The sequence below is a fragment of the Maniola jurtina genome, chromosome 8, assembly GCF_905333055.1.
Source record: "Maniola jurtina chromosome 8, ilManJurt1.1, whole genome shotgun sequence".
NCBI classification, from domain to species: domain Eukaryota; kingdom Metazoa; phylum Arthropoda; class Insecta; order Lepidoptera; family Nymphalidae; genus Maniola; species Maniola jurtina.
The window spans coordinates 7509675-7528270 of NC_060036.1; the positions used below are offsets into that span (position 1 = coordinate 7509675).

Genomic DNA, 18596 nt, shown 5'->3' on the forward strand with positions numbered 1-18596 from the left:
AGTTGGCGAATTTGGTAATTGAACATTCTTAAAAGAATTCTTGTCGAGAGACGTCTTATCATGTAAATAATACAATGGAGCCTTCATGTTATCTCACAAAATAGTGCACTTTTAACATTAAATGTACGCAATTCTACAGTAACCTACTGTATTATGGACCATGCAAATACTGTTCACTACAATATTTTGCCATGATCGTAGAAAAGTGACAAGGCATATACAGATCTGCACTTTCACTTTAAATAATTTTTAAATGATTTGTCATTTTTAGGGTTCCGTAAATCCGTACCTCAAAAAGACAAAAGGAACCCTTATAGGATCACTTTGTTGTATGTCTGTCCGTCTGTTGTGTTTGTCAAGAAAACCTCAACCTCAAAAGGATTACTTTGTCGTCTGTCCGTCTGTCAAGAAAACCTATAGGGTACTTCCCGTTGAATTAGAATCATAGGCTGGTATGTAGGTCTTATAGCAAGTAAAGGAAAAATCCGAAAACCATGAATTTGTGGTTATATCATACAAAAAATTAAAACATGTCCACGAAAAATTTAATTTACTAAATCAAATATAGATGGCGCATTCCGTTATTAACTTACATTGTTCTACAATACATATAAGTGTTAGGTATACCTTGTAGGATGGTACGGAACCCTTCGTGTGCGAGTCCGACTCGCACTTGACCGTTTTGTTTTATATACTTATTACAAAATCTGTAGCATTGAAAATACACAAATATCCGATAAAAAATCTGTTTTGAGATGGTAGATTTATTATATCTTCATGTTGTAGTATTGAAATATAGCAGTCATTTGTGTTTTTTTGCAAAGAACCGACACTGTTCTACGATTATGACGATTTGTACACAGATCAGTAGTTATTACTACAATTTTACTCAGAAATACCATATGTCATTTAATAAATTATGTATTTAATTAATAAATACTGTCACTGAATAAGCATAAAAATGAGAAGTTCACAATGAAGATAAACAATAAATAGTATCAATAAATACAAAAATGTAAAAAAATTATTTCAGCATGAGCTGTTAATTAAATTAAAGGAATGACCCACAAGATAATCTTCCAATAGTACCCAGATCCTGACTATTTCGTAACGTATATTGAATTGTGATATTTGTGCGTGATTGTCGATTGATAAAACCGTGGTCAGATATTCCACGAGTGATGATTGAACTTAGTTTGATATGTTTTATAGTAATCAGTGACATGATGCAAAAATTGTGTGAAGCCCGTGAGCGCTTTTTTAACTTATTAATAACACACGAATGTGAGAAAATAGGTTACGCGGCCTTTACTGTCGTCTGTCAAGTATCAACTGTACACCATGTCACAAAAATATTTATTTTCAACTTGTATATTAATATAACCATAAATACATTTTATTTGTACATTACACAAGAGATTTGTTTAAAATATTTACAAATAAAAACAACGTTACGCCTCCTACGTCTATTTACAGTTCTATAAACTAACTAGGGCTGTAAAGTAAACTAACTAAAACTTATTAACACGTTACCTACTAAAAATAAATTTACTTATATTGTCATCGACATTTTCGAGCGGCATAGATATAAAAACTGATAGATAACTTTTGAAATATAATATATAGCCATTTACATAATATAATCTTATTATTTTACACAGTCTTTATGTGCCAAACAAAAAGTTGATTGCTAAATAAATAATTACATTTCACATTACAAATGAGGCTAGAAATATTTACTTTATGGATTCATGCCGCGTCGTAATTATTACAAAAATTCCGTTGTTCAGATTGATTAATTATTATTTATTATTATCTTTTTGACCGAAAGTGTTGTAACCTCAGTAATATCAATAGAAATTAAGAGTTATTTTTATTGACATTTGGGTATGTCTGCGGTTATTTCTGGTAATTTCTACCACATACATGCAAATTGTGGACCAGCGTTTCCCTTAAGTGTTGCTTGTGACACATAAAACAATAAAAGATAACAGCAGTATTATTTGCTTCTGCATTTTTATTACGCAAGAAGCAAATATCGGCACTCGCCATAACTATTTGTTGTACAAGCACGAGAACATAGCCCAATAATATTCCTCATAACTTATAATTCAAAGAAATCTATCTATCCATTTGGTATTCAAATACTGCCGCGAAAAAAAATATATATTCAAAGTATCAGTTCTTTAATACTAGGCAATGAAATTAATCCATAATTACCTAGTTATGTGCAATTTCATACACTATCTAAACTCAAAATTATCTTAAAAACTGGGTCCAAAACTCAAAAAATCTGGTTAAAATGTCGTCAAACCCAGCAGTTTATTGCCGATGCGCGAATTTCAATGACGGCGCGCATATTTTGCCGCCGTACATAGTTAATGTCAATTTTAATGTCAATTTGACAGCCATGCCCGTACTGAGCTACATACAGCTCAGTACAGCCAGCCAAGGCTTGAAAGCTAGAAACCCAGGCTATTTTAATGGAATAAAATATTTATTAATAAATTAGATTCAATAGAAATATTTATTATTTACTAGATGATGCTCGCAACTTCGTCCGGGTTTTTGAAAATACCCGTGGGACCTCTTTAGATTTTCTAGAACAAAAAGTAGCCTAGGTCCATCCTTGGGATGTAAGCTCATGTATAAAATTTCGTCAAAATCGGTTAAACGGATGACCCGTGAAAAGCTGGCAGGCAGACACACTTTCACATTTATAATATTAGTATGGATTAACAAATATGTTAAAATTAAATGGATGGTAAAACCTCTTAAAATTATTTGAAATTTTGTTAGATATTATAAAATATTATGTTTGATTTTATAATTTAATATCAAACAAATGTACGATAATATTTTTATTATAGTACCATATGAACGCTTGGTTTTACGTATTTTGTGAATCAGATACATACTACTTCTATGGAATTTCGTTTAAAATAAAAGGTTTAATAGCAACCCTATTGGGGCGTTTGTATTTGTACACTCATTCATATTTGATTCGTTTTCAGGGATCCATAGCTCAATAAGAAAAAAGAATCCTTATAGGATCACTTCGTTGTCTGTCTGTCAAGAAAACCTATAGGGTACTTCCCGTTGACCTAGAATCATGAAAATTGGGTAGGTCTTATAGCACAAGTAAAGGAAAAAATCTGAAAACTGTGGTTAAAACACAAAAAAATAATACTAAATCACATTATGTATAGATGGCGCAGTCCGTCATTACCTTGCAATGTTCTACATAAAAGTGTTAGGATATCTTTTACGATTGTGCGGAACCCTTCGTGTGCGAGTCTAACTCGCACTTGACTGTTTTTTTTTGTGATTCGTGAATATATGAATTGTTCACAAATGTGTGGTTTGTTTGTGCACTGCTTCATTTTCATTTGAGACATTGATGTTTGTAAAAAACACGGATATGAAATGAAAAACGAATCGAATTTGCATGAATGCACAAGCGCCCTAAAAGGACAGGTTCACATCAGACATTAAGAGGATTATAGAAGGTAAATATATTATTTTTCTTAATATACGAGAAGTCATATAAGCGAAGATTGCGCTTATCCTCACGCTGATGGTCGGCGCTGGCAAGTGGCGACCAGCGCGTAGTTAGTCAGCACCGACCTGTCAGTTCGAGTACTTTTAGGCTAAGATTTATAGAGCGCACTTTGACTTTACTCAGACTTAACTCTCTTAACACTGTTAAAACGAGACAGCGTTATACCACTAGCATAAATCTGTTTCGTTTGAACTGAAACTTAAGTTTAAGCAAAGTCAAAGTGCACTCTATAGATTTCAACCGTAGTATCGTGCTGATTACCGAGACCATAATTCAGCGCGGCGACGCGAGCTGGGTACCTTGATTGCGGACGAGAGGATCCGGACCGCGAGCATCTGTGTTCACATGAACATATCTGCTCCAGAAAGGGGAGAATGTAGCAAACGATTATGAGTGCGAAAATTGAAAAATCACTTTTCGTGAAAAATTGCCTGTGAAATCACTGTGAATAAAAATTAAAAATAACAAATTCACCAATTTGTATTTGTAAATTAGATAAAGTTTTAAGTTTTATTGTAGTGTTTTCAATATATTTTTCCAATGCAAATGAATCAAAAGCAGCAATAATGCGCATCTCTAGAGAAAGACAAAAGAGACAAGGACAGAGAGAGAACGAATTTATAGGGAGATACGCAAGTACCGGGGGATCCTCCCGCGGTTCAGCCCATATAACCGAGAAGTTGGTAGGTGTGGATTGTTAAGAGACGCATGCGTTCAGCGCGAAATGAAAACTGCATCAGCGCAGAGTGCTCAGCCGGGCTGAGCCGAGCGCTTACGCCTGCTCATCTCAGGAACTTAATAATGAATGAATGAACCGAAAAGTAATGCAAATTGACCTGTCAACACCGATGATCAGCGTGAGAAAAACACCTAAGAGCGGCCTTACACAGACAGATTAAAGCAGCTAGTCATAAACCAGAACTGGACATAGGCCTTCCCGAGAGCGCGTTACCACAGTCTTCCATCTTCCTCATCCACCACTTCCCGCTACCCCGCACGTCGTCCCCACACGTCTGCCCCAGTGGTCATCGGTTCAGCACATATTCATATGCTAGGGCAGTCGACCACTTTAAGCAGACACAACCAACTGCTTCAAGCTGTCTATGTCAGCAGTCTCAAATGTTGAAAATGCCCTACTGATATTAACCGTCAAAACAAGACAGACTGATAAAAAGCCTGCAAGCATTTAGCTTGCATGCTCCTTATCTTCTGTACTCGATGGTAAGCTGTAACTTAACCGTTGCACGTTACTGTTACCAAAAATATTATAGCGAGCGCAGTCGTAGAGTCGCGAATCAAAGGGCGCTCGCACTGCGGACACACCATCGCCGCGCAACATGGTAAACGTTATAGCGGCAGCGCCTTTCAACATACATGTTCCTATCTTTGCAACAAAATAGGATGAACCCAACCTTCTATTCGACTTTTTTATTTTGATTTGCAATTTTCTGTACGTATTCTTTAACATGCAAACACTAACTTTTTTTTCTTGGTTAATTTCGACACGTTCACCACGCGACAGTGCTCTTGGTTGGCAATGAAATGTACAGTGATAGGGCAAAATGAAGCGGCGACGGTACGGGTGCGTTTAGTCTACATGGCTACGCGATGCGATGCCGCCATGGCCGCGGCGCCGTCTGTACGAGCCCGGAGGCGCGGCGTGTTGCGGTCGGCCTCGTCGCTCGGCCGCAGTCGGCGCGCGTCGCCTCACAGCTTGCGCGGGCGCGTGAGGCGCCGCTTCTTGCGTTCAGGCGTGTGCGCGGCGTCGGCCGAGGCGCGGCGGCGCGCGGGCGGCGAGCTCGCGGGCTCCTCGCTCTCCTTCACCTCGGGCTTGGGCGGCACGTCGGTCGGCGTGTCCACCGCGACCGTGTCTTTGCTGCCGCTCGCGGTCTCCTCGCTCGCTTCTGCGCTCGAACCCGCCGCCCACTGCAATGACACAATCATTGCGGATTCAGTTTATTTACTTGATGACGTCCGAGACTATCCACCCGGATTTAAGTTTTTACTTGTGGGAACACTGATTTCCTGGGATAAAATGAATACCACTCTAGCTTTAACTATATCCATGCAAAAAACACGGTCGATCCGTTGTGGCGTGATTTAAGGACTAACAAACTCACTTTTGCAGTACCGCAGTCTGCACCTCCTCTACAATGTTATACGTGTAGCGACTGACCTGGGCTAGAGCGGGCGAGAGGCGCAGAGAGGCGCCGCACTCGGCGCACAGCGGCGGCACGGCGGGCGACCGAGAGCGCCAGTACTGCAACTCCGTCTTACACTTGTTTAGCTCCTGAAACATCACACACATAATATTGTATCTGTTTTTAGCCATAACAAAATAAATCACTTTTTGTATTCAAAAGGAAATTTTTATTTTGATCTTCATACAAAATTATTAAAATACATAAAATTATGTGTAAGAACATGAAAGCTGAAACTACAAACGATGTATTTAGAAAATGTAATAAATTTGTTACTACAAACAAGAATTCAATTTTAGATTGTTTGATTGACAATTGTTCAATTGAAAAAGTGTAATGGTAGCCAATTTGAATAAGTCATAAAAAAATATAAAACACGACTGCCTTACCCAAAAATAAGCTAAAAAGTTAAACTTTGAAATGGCACCATACAGCCACCATAATGCTTGTTTTTTACGTCCAGTGTCACCCAGAATGTTAATGAAACAAACTAACTTTACCTGCAATAAAGTCTGAAATTTTCTACTAGTTTCCTCATTCTTCTTATCGTAGTCATCCAACCGGTTAGCATATTCTAATGTCTGCTTCTGTTGTTCGGCGATCTGCTTCTGTTGTTCCGCGATTTGCTTCTGCTGCAGAGCCGTCTTGCGCTTACAACTCCTGAGGTCACTTCGTAGTGCAGATAATTGGTCGTTGTACCTGCAATCGTTTGAATTTAGGAATTAAGGTGGTATTATTTTTGAAGTGAAAACTTTTTTGGCACGTTAACGATTTTAGGATGCGATAGGATAATAATAAAATACTGTAAAATTTCAACTCTTTACCTGTTACAGTTCATGAGATACAGCTCGCTGGCAGACTTAGATAGACAAATGGGCGGACAGCGGAAGCTTCGTAGTTAGCTGCGGATCCCTTAAAACTGAGGCTGGTGTAATTAGAAATAGACTACCTAGGTTCTCATAAGTAGCAATGAATGTTCAAAAGTGGTACTGACTTCTTCATGCCCTGCTTGATGCGGTGAATGCGCTTGCGCAGCACCATGTTGCTCTGCGGCGGCGGCGGCGAGGGCGGCAGGCTCTCCTCCAGGTACAGGTTGACGGACGCGCGCCGCTCGGCCGCGCGCTCCGCCGCCGGCGACGCCTCGAAGCCGGCGGGCGGCGGCGAGTCCAGGCACAGGTACGACTTGCTGCTCTCCCCGGCTGCGCGCATCCACATGCGACACAAATACACATTTTCACTGTCGTCACTTTAGGTAACTGCGGTGAGAGGGACGAGGATGACCACACCTCCCGTGGGAGGAGGAGGACCTTCGAAGCAAGATATTGAATGCGATGGTATGCGCAGAGGCGGGCCCCGTGTGCTAACAGGAGCAGGTCTCGTCGGAGATGAATTTCCGTGGACTACGGGAGTTTGCGCACGCGTGGCATAAGAGGTGGAGCTTCTCAGATGTCGCAAAGACGCGAAGAGGAGGGGAGCGGGGGCGAATGCAGCGAGGAGGAAACAGGAAGGAAGTGGACATTTAACCCAGAAAGAGGAGAGTGACGCGTAAGGGCAAAGAAGTAGATTAAAAATAATAATTTGCAGGGAGTCAAGAAGGCGGCCCGGGAAACACGTCAAGAGCGCGTACCGAACGCGTCCCGCGTTTCGGCTCATATATCCGGGAAGTTAGTGGGGCCATTGGCGGTGGTGGATTGTCGTCACTGGGTTAAATAGATAGATTGCTCCTCATTAGTACCACCCACGATATTAATGATGGTACGATATAGACAGCATTAAACCTGCATCTTGAGAGTTTCTCATAATAATCTCAAAGGTGTGTGAAGTCTGCCAATTTGCAATTGGCCTGCTTGGTGTACTATGAATAAATACTTCCCTCATTCTGAAAGGAGAACTGTGCTCAGAGTGGACCGACGATGGGATGATGACGATGATTTTGTTGAGTATAGGTACTTACTACTTATTATCATACAAAGGTAGTTAGTATTTATAAGTTAAGTTATGGTTTTAATTTGTACAAAAAGATAAATATAAAGCGTAATTATTAAAGTACTTGCTGATGCCCGCGACTTCATCCGCGTGTTTTATTTTTATTTTTATATAAGATCATTGATTTTCCGGGATAAAAAGTAGCATAAGGCACTTTCCTGGTCTTTAACTGTACCCATGCAAAAAATCACATTAATCCGTTGCGACTTGATTGAAAGAAAAACCAACAAACAAGCACTTTCGCATTTATGATATGGGTAGTGATATATATTCCATCATTAAATAGCTTAGTGAAATATTTAAAGGGTGATGAATGATGATTCAGTAACAAAAAAAATAGTTTACATCATGTCATAAAAGCAATTATAGATTGCATTATAGCAATTAATTTTCTTCATAATTACAATCTTTATTGATTCAACAAGACAATAAAGGTAAGCCTAGCCTATTGTATAAGTCTTTTTATTATTATATATTGTGTACACATTCTGTGGATTTGTTTTTCATATAATATGTATGAAACTTAAAATTTCATGCAAAATCGTCGAATTTCACTGTTTACAAACGACATCGGTTTTACGAATACTCTCGTCGATATGTTTATGACTTAGTACTTAATAGTCCAGAACGAAGTCTGGTCTGGTTTCTCATGCCTAGGGGCTTTTGGGCTTCCGTGCCTCAAAAGGAAAAAAGGAACACTATTATATTATCACTTATTCTCTGTCCGTCTGTCGTATCCGTCAAGAAACATATAGAGTACTTCCTGTTGACCTAGAATCATGAAATTTGGCAGGTAGGGATATCTTATAGTTAAAATAAAGGGAAAAATCCGAAAACCGTAAATTTGTGCTTGCATCACAAAAAAAAATTGTTATTTTTGTAGTGGCACGGAACCCTTCGTGTGGGAGTCCGACTCTCAATTTACCTTTTTTTATGTAAAGAGTGAAGCTAGAAACTCGCGAAGTTCTTGGATAGCAAGCCATGATGGAGGGAAGGAAGGGGCATACGTGGGTCCCCTGCTATCGGTTCTCCAAAAGTCTAATTTGACGTGGCATTTTATAAACGGCATGTGTATTGTCACTGAGTTTCATGGCATGTTACAAAAATTTGAGGTATTTTATAAGTTGCCTTCAGCATTTTGCAATATAGTGAGAGTTAGTAAAATGCTAATGCTGTTTGTAAACGGCGGATTTGTGCTACATACATGCCTGAAGTTCCTATATCAATTTTATTTTTCAAATAATACAAGATAATCCTATTTTATTTTTTTAATTAAAATGCTATGTCTCTATCTAAGCACTTTAAAATACTTTTTTATCTCTCTTTAGTAGTATTTTTATCCACCATCTTAATAATATTTTGCAAACAAATAAACCGTTCAAAATATCAATAAATAAATCAACATAATATTATCTAAAATGCATAGAACCAAATTTCTAAGTTTCAGTTTAAAACTAAAGTATATTTAATCAAGTATGATTTAGCATTAGATCTTAGTAAGGTTATCTAATAATTAAAATGTCAAAACATTTTAAAGCAAAGAAGTGGGTACTTACGTGAAAAAGCTGTAGTGATATCAAAGAAATCGGTACCAAAATATGTGATTTCAGGTAAATTAGGCTCAATGTGCTCCTTGAAGTATTCCATGGCCATTGTGGTCAAATCAAAAAGCTCATCTGTCACCTTATAAGGTCTTGCAAGTTTTGTTGTTGTTTTCAAATATGACAAAATACTATACACCTCATCAAGGATCTAAAAATCACCAATATTATTAAAATCAATTCAATAAGTTACACACAGGTGCAAATTCGGTAGTTATTTAACAAGTCTGTTTGTGAACAGTTTTCTACAGGTAATTTTTTGAAAAATGTTTTAGCAGAGTCAATTTTGTTTATAGATAGTGTACAACAGGACACAAGTAGTTTATTTTAAACTTAAAATTAAAGTTTTTTCCAATGGATCCGACCTTGAACTATTTGTATAGTGAAGTGAGTTCATACTGTTAGTAACAACATATCAATCAGATTAAGGGCCTGTTTCACTTTCACTGCCAGGTGAACTTTATTCAACAGGTAAATTTGACCCGCAGATTTCCAATACAAAAACGGTCATGTCTTAATTTAACCCCTGACCCAAAAAGAGGGGTGTTATAAGTTTGACGTGTCTGTGTATCTGTCTGTGGCATCGTAGCTCCTAAACTAATGTACCTATTTTAATTTAGTTTTTTTTTGTTTGAAAGGTGGCTTGATCGAGTGTTCTTAGCTATAATCCAAGAAAATCGGTTCAGCCGTTTGAAAATTATCAGCTATTTTCTAGTTACTGTAACCTTTACTTGTCGGGGGTGTTAAAAAATTTTAATTTACACTTGTTTGTTAAATAAAGTTTATAAAGTTTGTCTGCGTGTTGTGAAACAGGCTCTTAAGCTAAAGGGTTTCAAATACTCCTGGTCTGAGAAGCCCATAACAAACTCAGCCAGTTTTTGGTTCTAATCTAAATTTTGAACTTAACTGAAATAACTAAGCTCACTGATTTTTTTTTAGAATAATATGATCACCTAACTTATAGACCTAAAGTATAGAAACAATTTTTAACTGATATCCAAAAAGGAGATTCTCAACTCTGCACATTTTTTTTTACTAAGAAATGTACATAATTATTAGTTAACTTAATATTAATTAGGCAATATAACAATATAATATAACCTGTTCTCTCTTTTAACTTGAAGCAGACATAAGGTGCAAAATCATGTTGTTCTATGGCAAAGGCAGCCTTTAGGGTGATGTATAGTAGAAGGCAAATCCCTATAATCAATCTATGTAACTGTTACCTTAACATTTTCTTAATATTTATCATCATAAAATTAAGCTAAGATCCTTTAGAAGATTATCATTAATTACTATTCAATAAAGAATCATTGATGACTCATGTAATGTTGAATAGGTTAGACCATGAGGTTGAATAGCTTGTATTCTGGTGGTTGGAGAAAACCAGGCACTGGCTGGTGATCCCTTGAGTGGTATGAGGGTTATTAGATCAAACATTGAACCAAGTTTTTTATGATAATTCTCAAGTGTTATTTCAGAAATAACACTATTCTATTAGAAAGATTAGGTCAGTCTCCATCCTAGACTTCCAAAAATTGACTTGCTGTTTACACAGTGCAAGTATGGTGCAAGTGACTTGACAAAGCTAACTTCAGCACTTTTTATTGCTACTGGATACTTAGGCTAACATTGGATATTATCGAAAAGTTAGCAGACTTGTGAGCTATAAACCAATTTACATGCATAATTTCTATAACTTACCTCGCCTGGAAAAAAACAGCAATGTTTCCTTTCTATATGTTTGCCAAATGTCATTTGTAGTAAGCTTAATCGCATATGTAGTGTTTCAATTATATCAGATTCACATGCAAGTGGATGACTCCTGCGTGCAGACTCCCTGCGAGGCATCTTTGCCTTGATTGCTTGGAAGCGATGCAGCATTTGATTTTGTAGTCTTTGAAAGGTGGAATTCAAAATGCCACTACATACAGTATTGCAATGCCGGTTTATCTAAAATAATATTAAATATTTCAACAATGTTTTTCAGAACAGTCAGTAAATAATAAATATAGAATCAAACATTACTATTGCTTATTTAAATATTATAAGCTACTAGATGATGCCTGCAACTTCATCCATGATGATTTAGGTTTTATTAAAAATACCATGGGAACTCTGATTTTCCAGGACAAAGAGCCCCTCTATCCCCAGTATGCAAGCAACCCCTGTACTAATTTTGTCAAAATCAGTTTAACAGATGGGCTGTAAACACATGGATGGGCTTTTACAACAGACAGACATTTTCTTGTTTATAATACTAAGTATGGATTACCATTCTGAGGTGGGAGACACTTTTAAATCCCAAATAGCGAAATATCTTTTCTAAAACTTCAATAGGCAAATCGAGCAAGTTAGTGGTAAATATCTTGGGCGCAGGTATCATGACGTGTTTGGAGCTGCTGGCGTGCGGCGACGAGCCCCCCGGCAGCAGGGCGCTGGAGTGGCGAGTCACGCGCGCCACCGTCACGGGCTCCGCGTGCGAGGGCCCGGCGCCGTCGCTGCTCCCGCTGCCGCCCCCGATACTACTCATCTGCCTAGTTGACACCATCTTGCCCCGATTCTTTATTAATTAATACTTCTGAAAAAGTTTCTTCTATAGCAGCTTTACACATAAATTGGATTAAATTAGAAACGAGTGATAGAACGGAAACAATTTTTCATCGTGGAACAAAATGTAAAATATAAAGTTTTCCAACACATTATTTCCTAAATATCAATTAATTAGTGACTCTATTAGTTTTGTTTAACACTGATAGATTAAAAAATTATTGGAAGGAGATCCGAACAATTCTAAAATGGTGGCCACTGCTGGCTAGGTCACTCCAGTTGAGTATTTAAATTCAAGTGGTTATCAGACATTTCATGCGTTGATATAAACTCAAATTTTTTAAAAAATACACTCACTCAAGAGTTCATGCACATGATTTCTTTAATTAATAGAGATATTATGTATAAAAATTTTTAGTAAGACGCAATAATTTCAATAACGCTCTGCTGCTTTCACGAGAAATATTTTTTTCTTCTCCTTGTTTGAGTTAAGAGCAGTGTTTCCACTTACTATTTTGATTTTACCCTAGTTTCTGTAGAAATTTTGTCACATTATTTGAATTGATATATTTTCTTACTGATTATATTATTGTTACCAGCTTGTAACGAGGACGGTGAGTGAGTTATTTTTTTCTAAATACACAGTATAATTCCACGATGTAGACAAATTGCAGAATTGCATTCTACTCTTTTCTAGCTTGTTGATCCTAATCTAAAAAAAATACAAAATAATGTACATTAGTTGGGTATAAAAATAGGGTTAACATCTGATGTTTAATTTTATTTGATTACTTACTCTTAAATACCCTTCTAAATTTAAAAGTTTTAAGTCCTTCTCTAATATTACTCGTTTAACCCTAAAATAAGGCGAACTCCTAAAAGTGTAACCACTGGTCAAAAGCAGTGCTGCCAGAACAGATTTAAAAAATTGTTATTTACTAGCTGAGCCGTTTCGACTTTCGGCAAAAGAGGCACATTATGAAAAAATAGTAGTCACAAGCCTTTCGCTTGCAATATTTGTTTCTTGGCTTTAATCAGTTGCGTATAATAGTGATCTTAGCTTTAATGTAAATGTCATTATGAATTATTTTATTTTAATAAATAACTAGGTAGTTAGTTAGATACAAAAGTAAGTAACAAAGAAATTACAATGGATTGGAGACGAGTGATACAGGGTATACAAGAAACTGCGCATTCCAAAAACGATGCTGCATCACAATGCGATGCGTTGACGCAACGTAAAAATTTCCTCGCATACGGCATCGTAGTTACGAGAAAACTCTGACTATCAATTTCTAGTGAGCCATGGACCGCAATATACGTATCTACTTCTACTTGCGTTAAGACGCATCAAGAAAAAACAGAACAAAAAGTAAGTAACTAGATAGTTACTTGGCGCAAAAGCTGAAAATATTCCGACTGAATGAGAGTAGTTACGTCTTTTTTCTTTTTTATTTTCGCATCGCAAGTTTGTACGACCCGACGTCGCATCGCAGTGTTGTGGCTCAGCCATAGCCCCAAAGCAAGCAAAAGAAGAAGAAACAACAAAGAAGGTAACGTTCGCCTGTCAGAAGCCGTGTTGTGATATATAGAGAACTTAAAAAAAAAAAGGGGTAATTTAGAGCGAATTCCCACAGAAACTAGGGTAAAACCAAAATCTCAAGTTGAAACACTGCATTGAATGTCATTCAAGGTGTCATTCATGTGTCATTTTTAAAAATGTCATAGAATGTCATTAAATGTCATATTTTCTTGTCATGGAGTAAAAACGAGAGGTTACTTTATTTATCACTCAGCGTAGTTTTTATTTTATTAATTCTAATTGTGTTCTACGTTCTATTATGTATTCTCAATGTGGAAGTAGTGGATCTATTCAAAATATACACCAGACACCGTCTTCATCAAACCACAACTCAGGTTAGTTGTTTAAAAACGAATAGGTACTTAATTTATCAACAGCTAATTATTAGGTGAAGTCTTGAATGCACTGAACACGTGAAGTGATGAGTTCAGAGTTGATATATTACTTGGTGACGACTGACGAGTAACTAATGTCGCATTACCTAGCAAGTATCTGCTTAAAGTAGAGTGCAGTCGCAGAGCATTCTCTCGCGCGCCTCGTTACCCGTGCTTGTGGGGCAGGGTATAGACTTTTGTGTTTATTGTACCGGCGTAAACACGAACTTCAAGAATTCAAGAACTTTGTCGTCACCTACGCACGAAAAATATTTTAAAACAAAATATTTTTGCAGAAGATGAGGATGATAGTGGCGACAACAAAGCGTCAGCGCTAAGCAGCTTCAAAGAAAGAAGGAGAGAAGCTCATACTCTGGTATTTATCTAATATTCTTAATTATTATATAAAACAATATTATGATAATCATTATAGCCCCTAAGCCAGATGATATCTTGTACAGCCATACTTATAAAAGGAAAGTGGCACTGTTTATATGTATCTCTATTAACATTAAAGTTGTGCAAAAAGCATAGCATAATTTCCCATAAGTTAGTGTTCTTACCCGACTGCTGCAAAGCCAAAAGGAAGGGTTATGATTTCAGCAGTCTATGTATGTATGTATGTATGTGTGTATGGTTCTTCTTCTCTCTGGGCTGGTTTCCGCACTTAAACGTTTCCGTCTGTTGTGCGTATGTGTGTATGGTTGTATCCAGGTTCTGTGTATTCCACCATAGCGCCTAAACGACTGGGCCTATTTTGATGAATGAGGTGTTAATCGATTTGTTGTAAAGGTCCGAGTGACATAGGCTACATTTTATACGAAATAAATTGATCTTAGAACAGATATTACATGAAAAAAAGTGGGAGTCTCCAAAATATTTTTTTTGCTTTTGTATAGAGTGGGGTGTCAAATGAAAGAGGAGAAACTGAGTTTATAAATATAAATGCACCAAGTTACATTAAAATAACCAAGCGTCAGAAAAACAATTTTATATTATATTAATATAATAAAACTCTTTGAAAACAGGCTGAACAGAAAAGAAGAGATGCAATAAAGAAGGGATATGACTCTTTGCAAGAATTGGTACCTACTTGCCAACAAACTGATGCTTCAGGGTACAAGCCCAGCAAAGCTGCTGTAAGTATTGTAATTCAAACTCATCAATATTTATGCTAGAAGTAGGTAAGACAATAGTGCAACGGGATTTGGATTTCAGTCCACTCCTTCAACCTTTGCGCTATGGAGACCAATTATATTGTTCGGGACTGGCTAACATGGCAATACGGGTGGGGATGCCCTGCCCACCCGCACAACCTCCATGCTAATTCAGAGCGGCATAGCTGTGCGGAGCATCCGTCCACCGGATTGCTATGTCAACCTGGCGTGAACTATAATGAATTACAATGTATATTATGTACAGCTATATAATACTGTTCCACTTTGATGCAGTTAGGAATAATCAGATTTTGAAGTTTATCTTGTTATTGACACAGGTTCTACAAAAATCCATAGACTACATACAGTACCTATTGCAACAGCGCAGACGGCAAGAGGAGGAGCGCAACGCTCTGCGCAAGGACGTCGTCGCTCTGCGCATCATGCAAGCCAACTATGAGCAAATTGTGAAGGCGCAGCATTCAGTGCCAGGCCATAGTGAACAGAGGCTTACCGACCAGGATAAATTTCAAGTGGTAAGTTTAATCCATACTATATAATATTATAGATGCGAAAGAGTGTATGTCTGTCTGGTCGTCTGTCTGTCTGCTAGCTTTTCACGGCCGGTTTAACCGATTTTGATGACACACTATGGAGAACATTATGGAGAATAATCAAACATGCGTGTTTCGCCACGATGTTTTTCTTCACAGTTAAAGCAAGTTATATTAATTAATTGTTAAGGCCACACATAACTCTGTAAAGATAGAGGTGCATGCGCGGGATCGAACCCCCGATCTCCCGGATAGGAGGCGGCCGTCTTAAATCACTAAGCTATCACAACTTTAGCAAGAAACAGTTAAAAATTATTTTGCTATAATCCACCAACAGAAAAAATCTGTATGGATTATAGCAAAATAATTTTTAACTGTTTCTTGCTAAACATGAACTTCCGCAAAGTAACGCCTGATTTTATCCAATATCACAACTTTATTTTTATGTTTGCTATTTAGTTCCAGGGTATAATGGACAAGCTCTTTGACTCGTTCGAAGCTGTGCCCACGAGCAACTTCGCCGAGTTTTCCGCTGGCGTGTTCAACTGGCTCGAGGAATACTGCAAGCCCCAATCTCTGAGGACTTTGGTGCACGGCGTGTTGCGCGAACAAAGCTATACTCCTTAGCTTCAATTTAAGCTTAAAATATACAATGCGCGATGACTGCGTGTTCAACTTTGTAATACAAGGGATAGGAATGTTGCAAACTAATCAAATCAGTAAATCTTTATCAAACGTCAAAACAGCGTTTAATATGTGGGCACTAAAATAGATACTCATATGAGTAAGCTGGAACTTGGAAGACATGACCTATACATAATTATTTTTTGTACCAATTCGAAGCATCCCACCTAGCAAACCGAAAACTAAAACTGACACTTAATGACAAATCCTTTAAGTGTTGACAGTTGTCAGAATGTTCATTTCAGTCATCACTAACATTTAGTTCCAAGTACACTCACATGACGCAAAAATAGGCCGGCAATCGCAGTTCCAGTGTACTTGTATTAGTAGAGGTCAGTGTATAAGAAGTTTTTATGAAATAGCGAAATGTGATGTCTTAACTTTTTGATGTGCTTTTTTAGTTTAATCGATAATTTAAAATGGTTATTAGGTAAGTTAAAACTAACAGTTAACGTCGAGTTAAATAGCCTGAAAAATCATCTATTCATGAAATAATAATTTATTTTTGACATAGGCAACATCCCTATTCGCAAACGCGTAAAATGCGAAATGCGTTCATTGTGTCATCTTGCTATGCATTTTCCGTCGCGCTTTGTGTTTGTTTTAGCCTTTAAGAGGGGTCTCTCCGTCACTCGCTCCATACAAACGTAGTTCCAATTTCATTTGAATATTAAGCAACCAAAGTCCATGAAATTTTGCAGACACATTCTAGAAAATGTCTATGCCTGTGGTTTTCCAGATTTCTGTTAAAATATTCGGTTTCAAAGTTACGCGGTTTTAAAAATTCACATACAAATCTTTGAGCCCCTGTAATTTTAAAACTACGTTTTTAGAAAAATCTAAATTCAAATTATTTTTATTCAATTAAACTTTTACAAGTGCTTTTAAAACACCACAGGCGTAGATATTAGTTTCTAGAATACGTCTGCATTTCATGGACTTTGGTGACGGAGAGAGCCCTGTTAAAATCTTTTTTTAGAAACATCACATTTTAAAATAAATATTACATATTTTTTTATGTGAGCCATTAAATACTTAGTCTGTAAAATAAAGGGAATCAAATCAGAAAGTGAAGGTGGAATTTTCTGTAAACCTGAAATCAATTGTAAATTAAATACTTTCAATTAATAGAACAGTGATATGATTACTGCAATCTAGAAGCTGCTTGATGAAAATGTATTGCAGCTTTTCCAAAATGTATTTTTAAAATGTTTTATATTAAATACTATTTGATTGCTTTTCGACAAAAATAACAGTTAGTTATTTAGAGAATCTATTATTAATTCATTATACTTACCTATATAGAATAGAACCATATCAATGTAAAATAGTTTTGTAATCATAATGTGAACTATATCGTTATTATTTTAAAAAGTTGTTGTATATTATAATGAATTGTTAATTAATATTTTATAATGAATACTTTTGTAGCATGTGGGTGCCCAGACCATTACTTATATCATTGAACATTTTAGTCATAAGTTAATTATAATAGTACAATAAGTACTATTCACGATTGTATTTATCCCTAAATCCTAACTAATAATAAATAATTGATTATTATTTATTGACTTGGGAGTTGAAATAGTAGAAAGATTTATTGTGTGTACAGGTTATATTGTTCATTTATTAATGTTATCAATTGGCAGGCAGACAAAACGTTGTAGTTACACTTCAATGATCAAAATACTTTTTTTCTTTGATACAGACGTTTTCAGCCCATTAAATACAAATCAGAACTTATTAACTTAACTTTGAATTAGAACTTAAGCAAGTCAGTCTAAAATGTACTAAAATTGAGTCCAAAGTTCATGATTTTCATCACTGAATACAAACTTGAATTTTAATTTGATGATTTTATCTACATACAAATATTATGTCGTTAAAACATAAAATAAGCTTAAAATCATTAGCTTTGATTCAGTTTTTGCACCTGCAAAATTGTATTTCATGTTATTAGGTAGATACACCGTTTTGTCGCCAGTTCCTCAATCATTCATTTTATTGAAATTGAAATTATTTGGAATTGCCTACTGAAGTAATAATTATATAAGTATACTGTAAAACAAATGTGCCTTAATCTGAAACGCAACAAATATTAACGAAAACATTTTTGAGGTGTCCTTGATAATATTGAAAGACGCTCTAATGCCCGGGCCACATTAAGGTTAACGTCAATGTCCAACAACGCCATCTATTGCGATAATTCCGCCGATAATAAAATCAACGCGTTACACTGAATGGCCACACTTGAACGGTTAACGTCTAATACCAATTGAATTGGGGTTAAAATCGTCTGACACCAAACGGCAATATGAATGTAAAATTATCGCGTTAGGTCGTGG

The 18596-nt window shown here is 36.7% G+C and overlaps 2 protein-coding genes across 3 annotated transcripts; one reads left to right on the plus strand and one right to left on the minus strand.

The window, feature by feature from the left end:
- Window positions 1-4285: 4285 nt before the first annotated feature.
- On the minus strand, window positions 4286-12401 carry LOC123867907 (F-box only protein 28). The gene is made up of 8 exons (XM_045910240.1): window positions 12258-12401; window positions 11626-11931; window positions 11055-11303; window positions 9306-9501; window positions 6758-6962; window positions 6264-6462; window positions 5739-5852; window positions 4286-5488 (listed from the first exon to the last, which is right to left on the minus strand). The coding sequence occupies exons 2-8, from the start codon at window positions 11899-11901 to the stop codon at window positions 5270-5272; spliced, it is 1458 nt and encodes a 485-aa protein (XP_045766196.1). The 5' UTR covers window positions 11902-11931; window positions 12258-12401; the 3' UTR covers window positions 4286-5269.
- A 1239-nt stretch (window positions 12402-13640) lies between these two features.
- On the plus strand, window positions 13641-16975 carry LOC123867910 (max-like protein X). Of its 2 annotated transcripts, XR_006796535.1 has the most exons (6): window positions 13641-13817; window positions 14153-14232; window positions 14885-14995; window positions 15352-15549; window positions 16027-16257; window positions 16288-16975. XR_006796535.1 is itself a non-coding variant. In XM_045910243.1 (5 exons), exons 1-5 carry the CDS (start codon window positions 13742-13744, stop codon window positions 16192-16194), a joined length of 633 nt encoding a protein of 210 aa, XP_045766199.1. In that variant the 5' UTR covers window positions 13641-13741; the 3' UTR covers window positions 16195-16974. The 2 variants fall into 2 exon arrangements, 1 of the variants encoding a protein (XP_045766199.1); XM_045910243.1 differs by having other exon boundaries at window positions 16027-16974.
- Window positions 16976-18596: the final 1621 nt, after the last annotated feature.

Bases quoted from the DNA above. Each gene is read 5' to 3' on its own strand.
- LOC123867907 (XM_045910240.1), bottom strand. From the start codon at position 11,901: ATGGTGTCAACTAGGCAGATGAGTAGTATCGGGGGCGGCAGCGGGAGC. The intron at 6,463-6,757 runs GTCAGTACCACT...AAACGATTGCAG, and splicing joins ATCAAGCAGGGCATGAAGAA to GTACAACGACCAATTATCTG. The intron at 5,489-5,738 runs GTCAGTCGCTAC...GTGTCATTGCAG, and splicing joins TCTCGCCCGCTCTAGCCCAG to TGGGCGGCGGGTTCGAGCGC.
- LOC123867910 (XM_045910243.1), top strand. From the start codon at position 13,742: ATGTATTCTCAATGTGGAAGTAGTGGATCTATTCAAAATATACACCAG. The intron at 13,818-14,152 runs GTTAGTTGTTTA...ATATTTTTGCAG, and splicing joins TTCATCAAACCACAACTCAG to AAGATGAGGATGATAGTGGC. The intron at 14,233-14,884 runs GTATTTATCTAA...CTTTGAAAACAG, and splicing joins GGAGAGAAGCTCATACTCTG to GCTGAACAGAAAAGAAGAGA.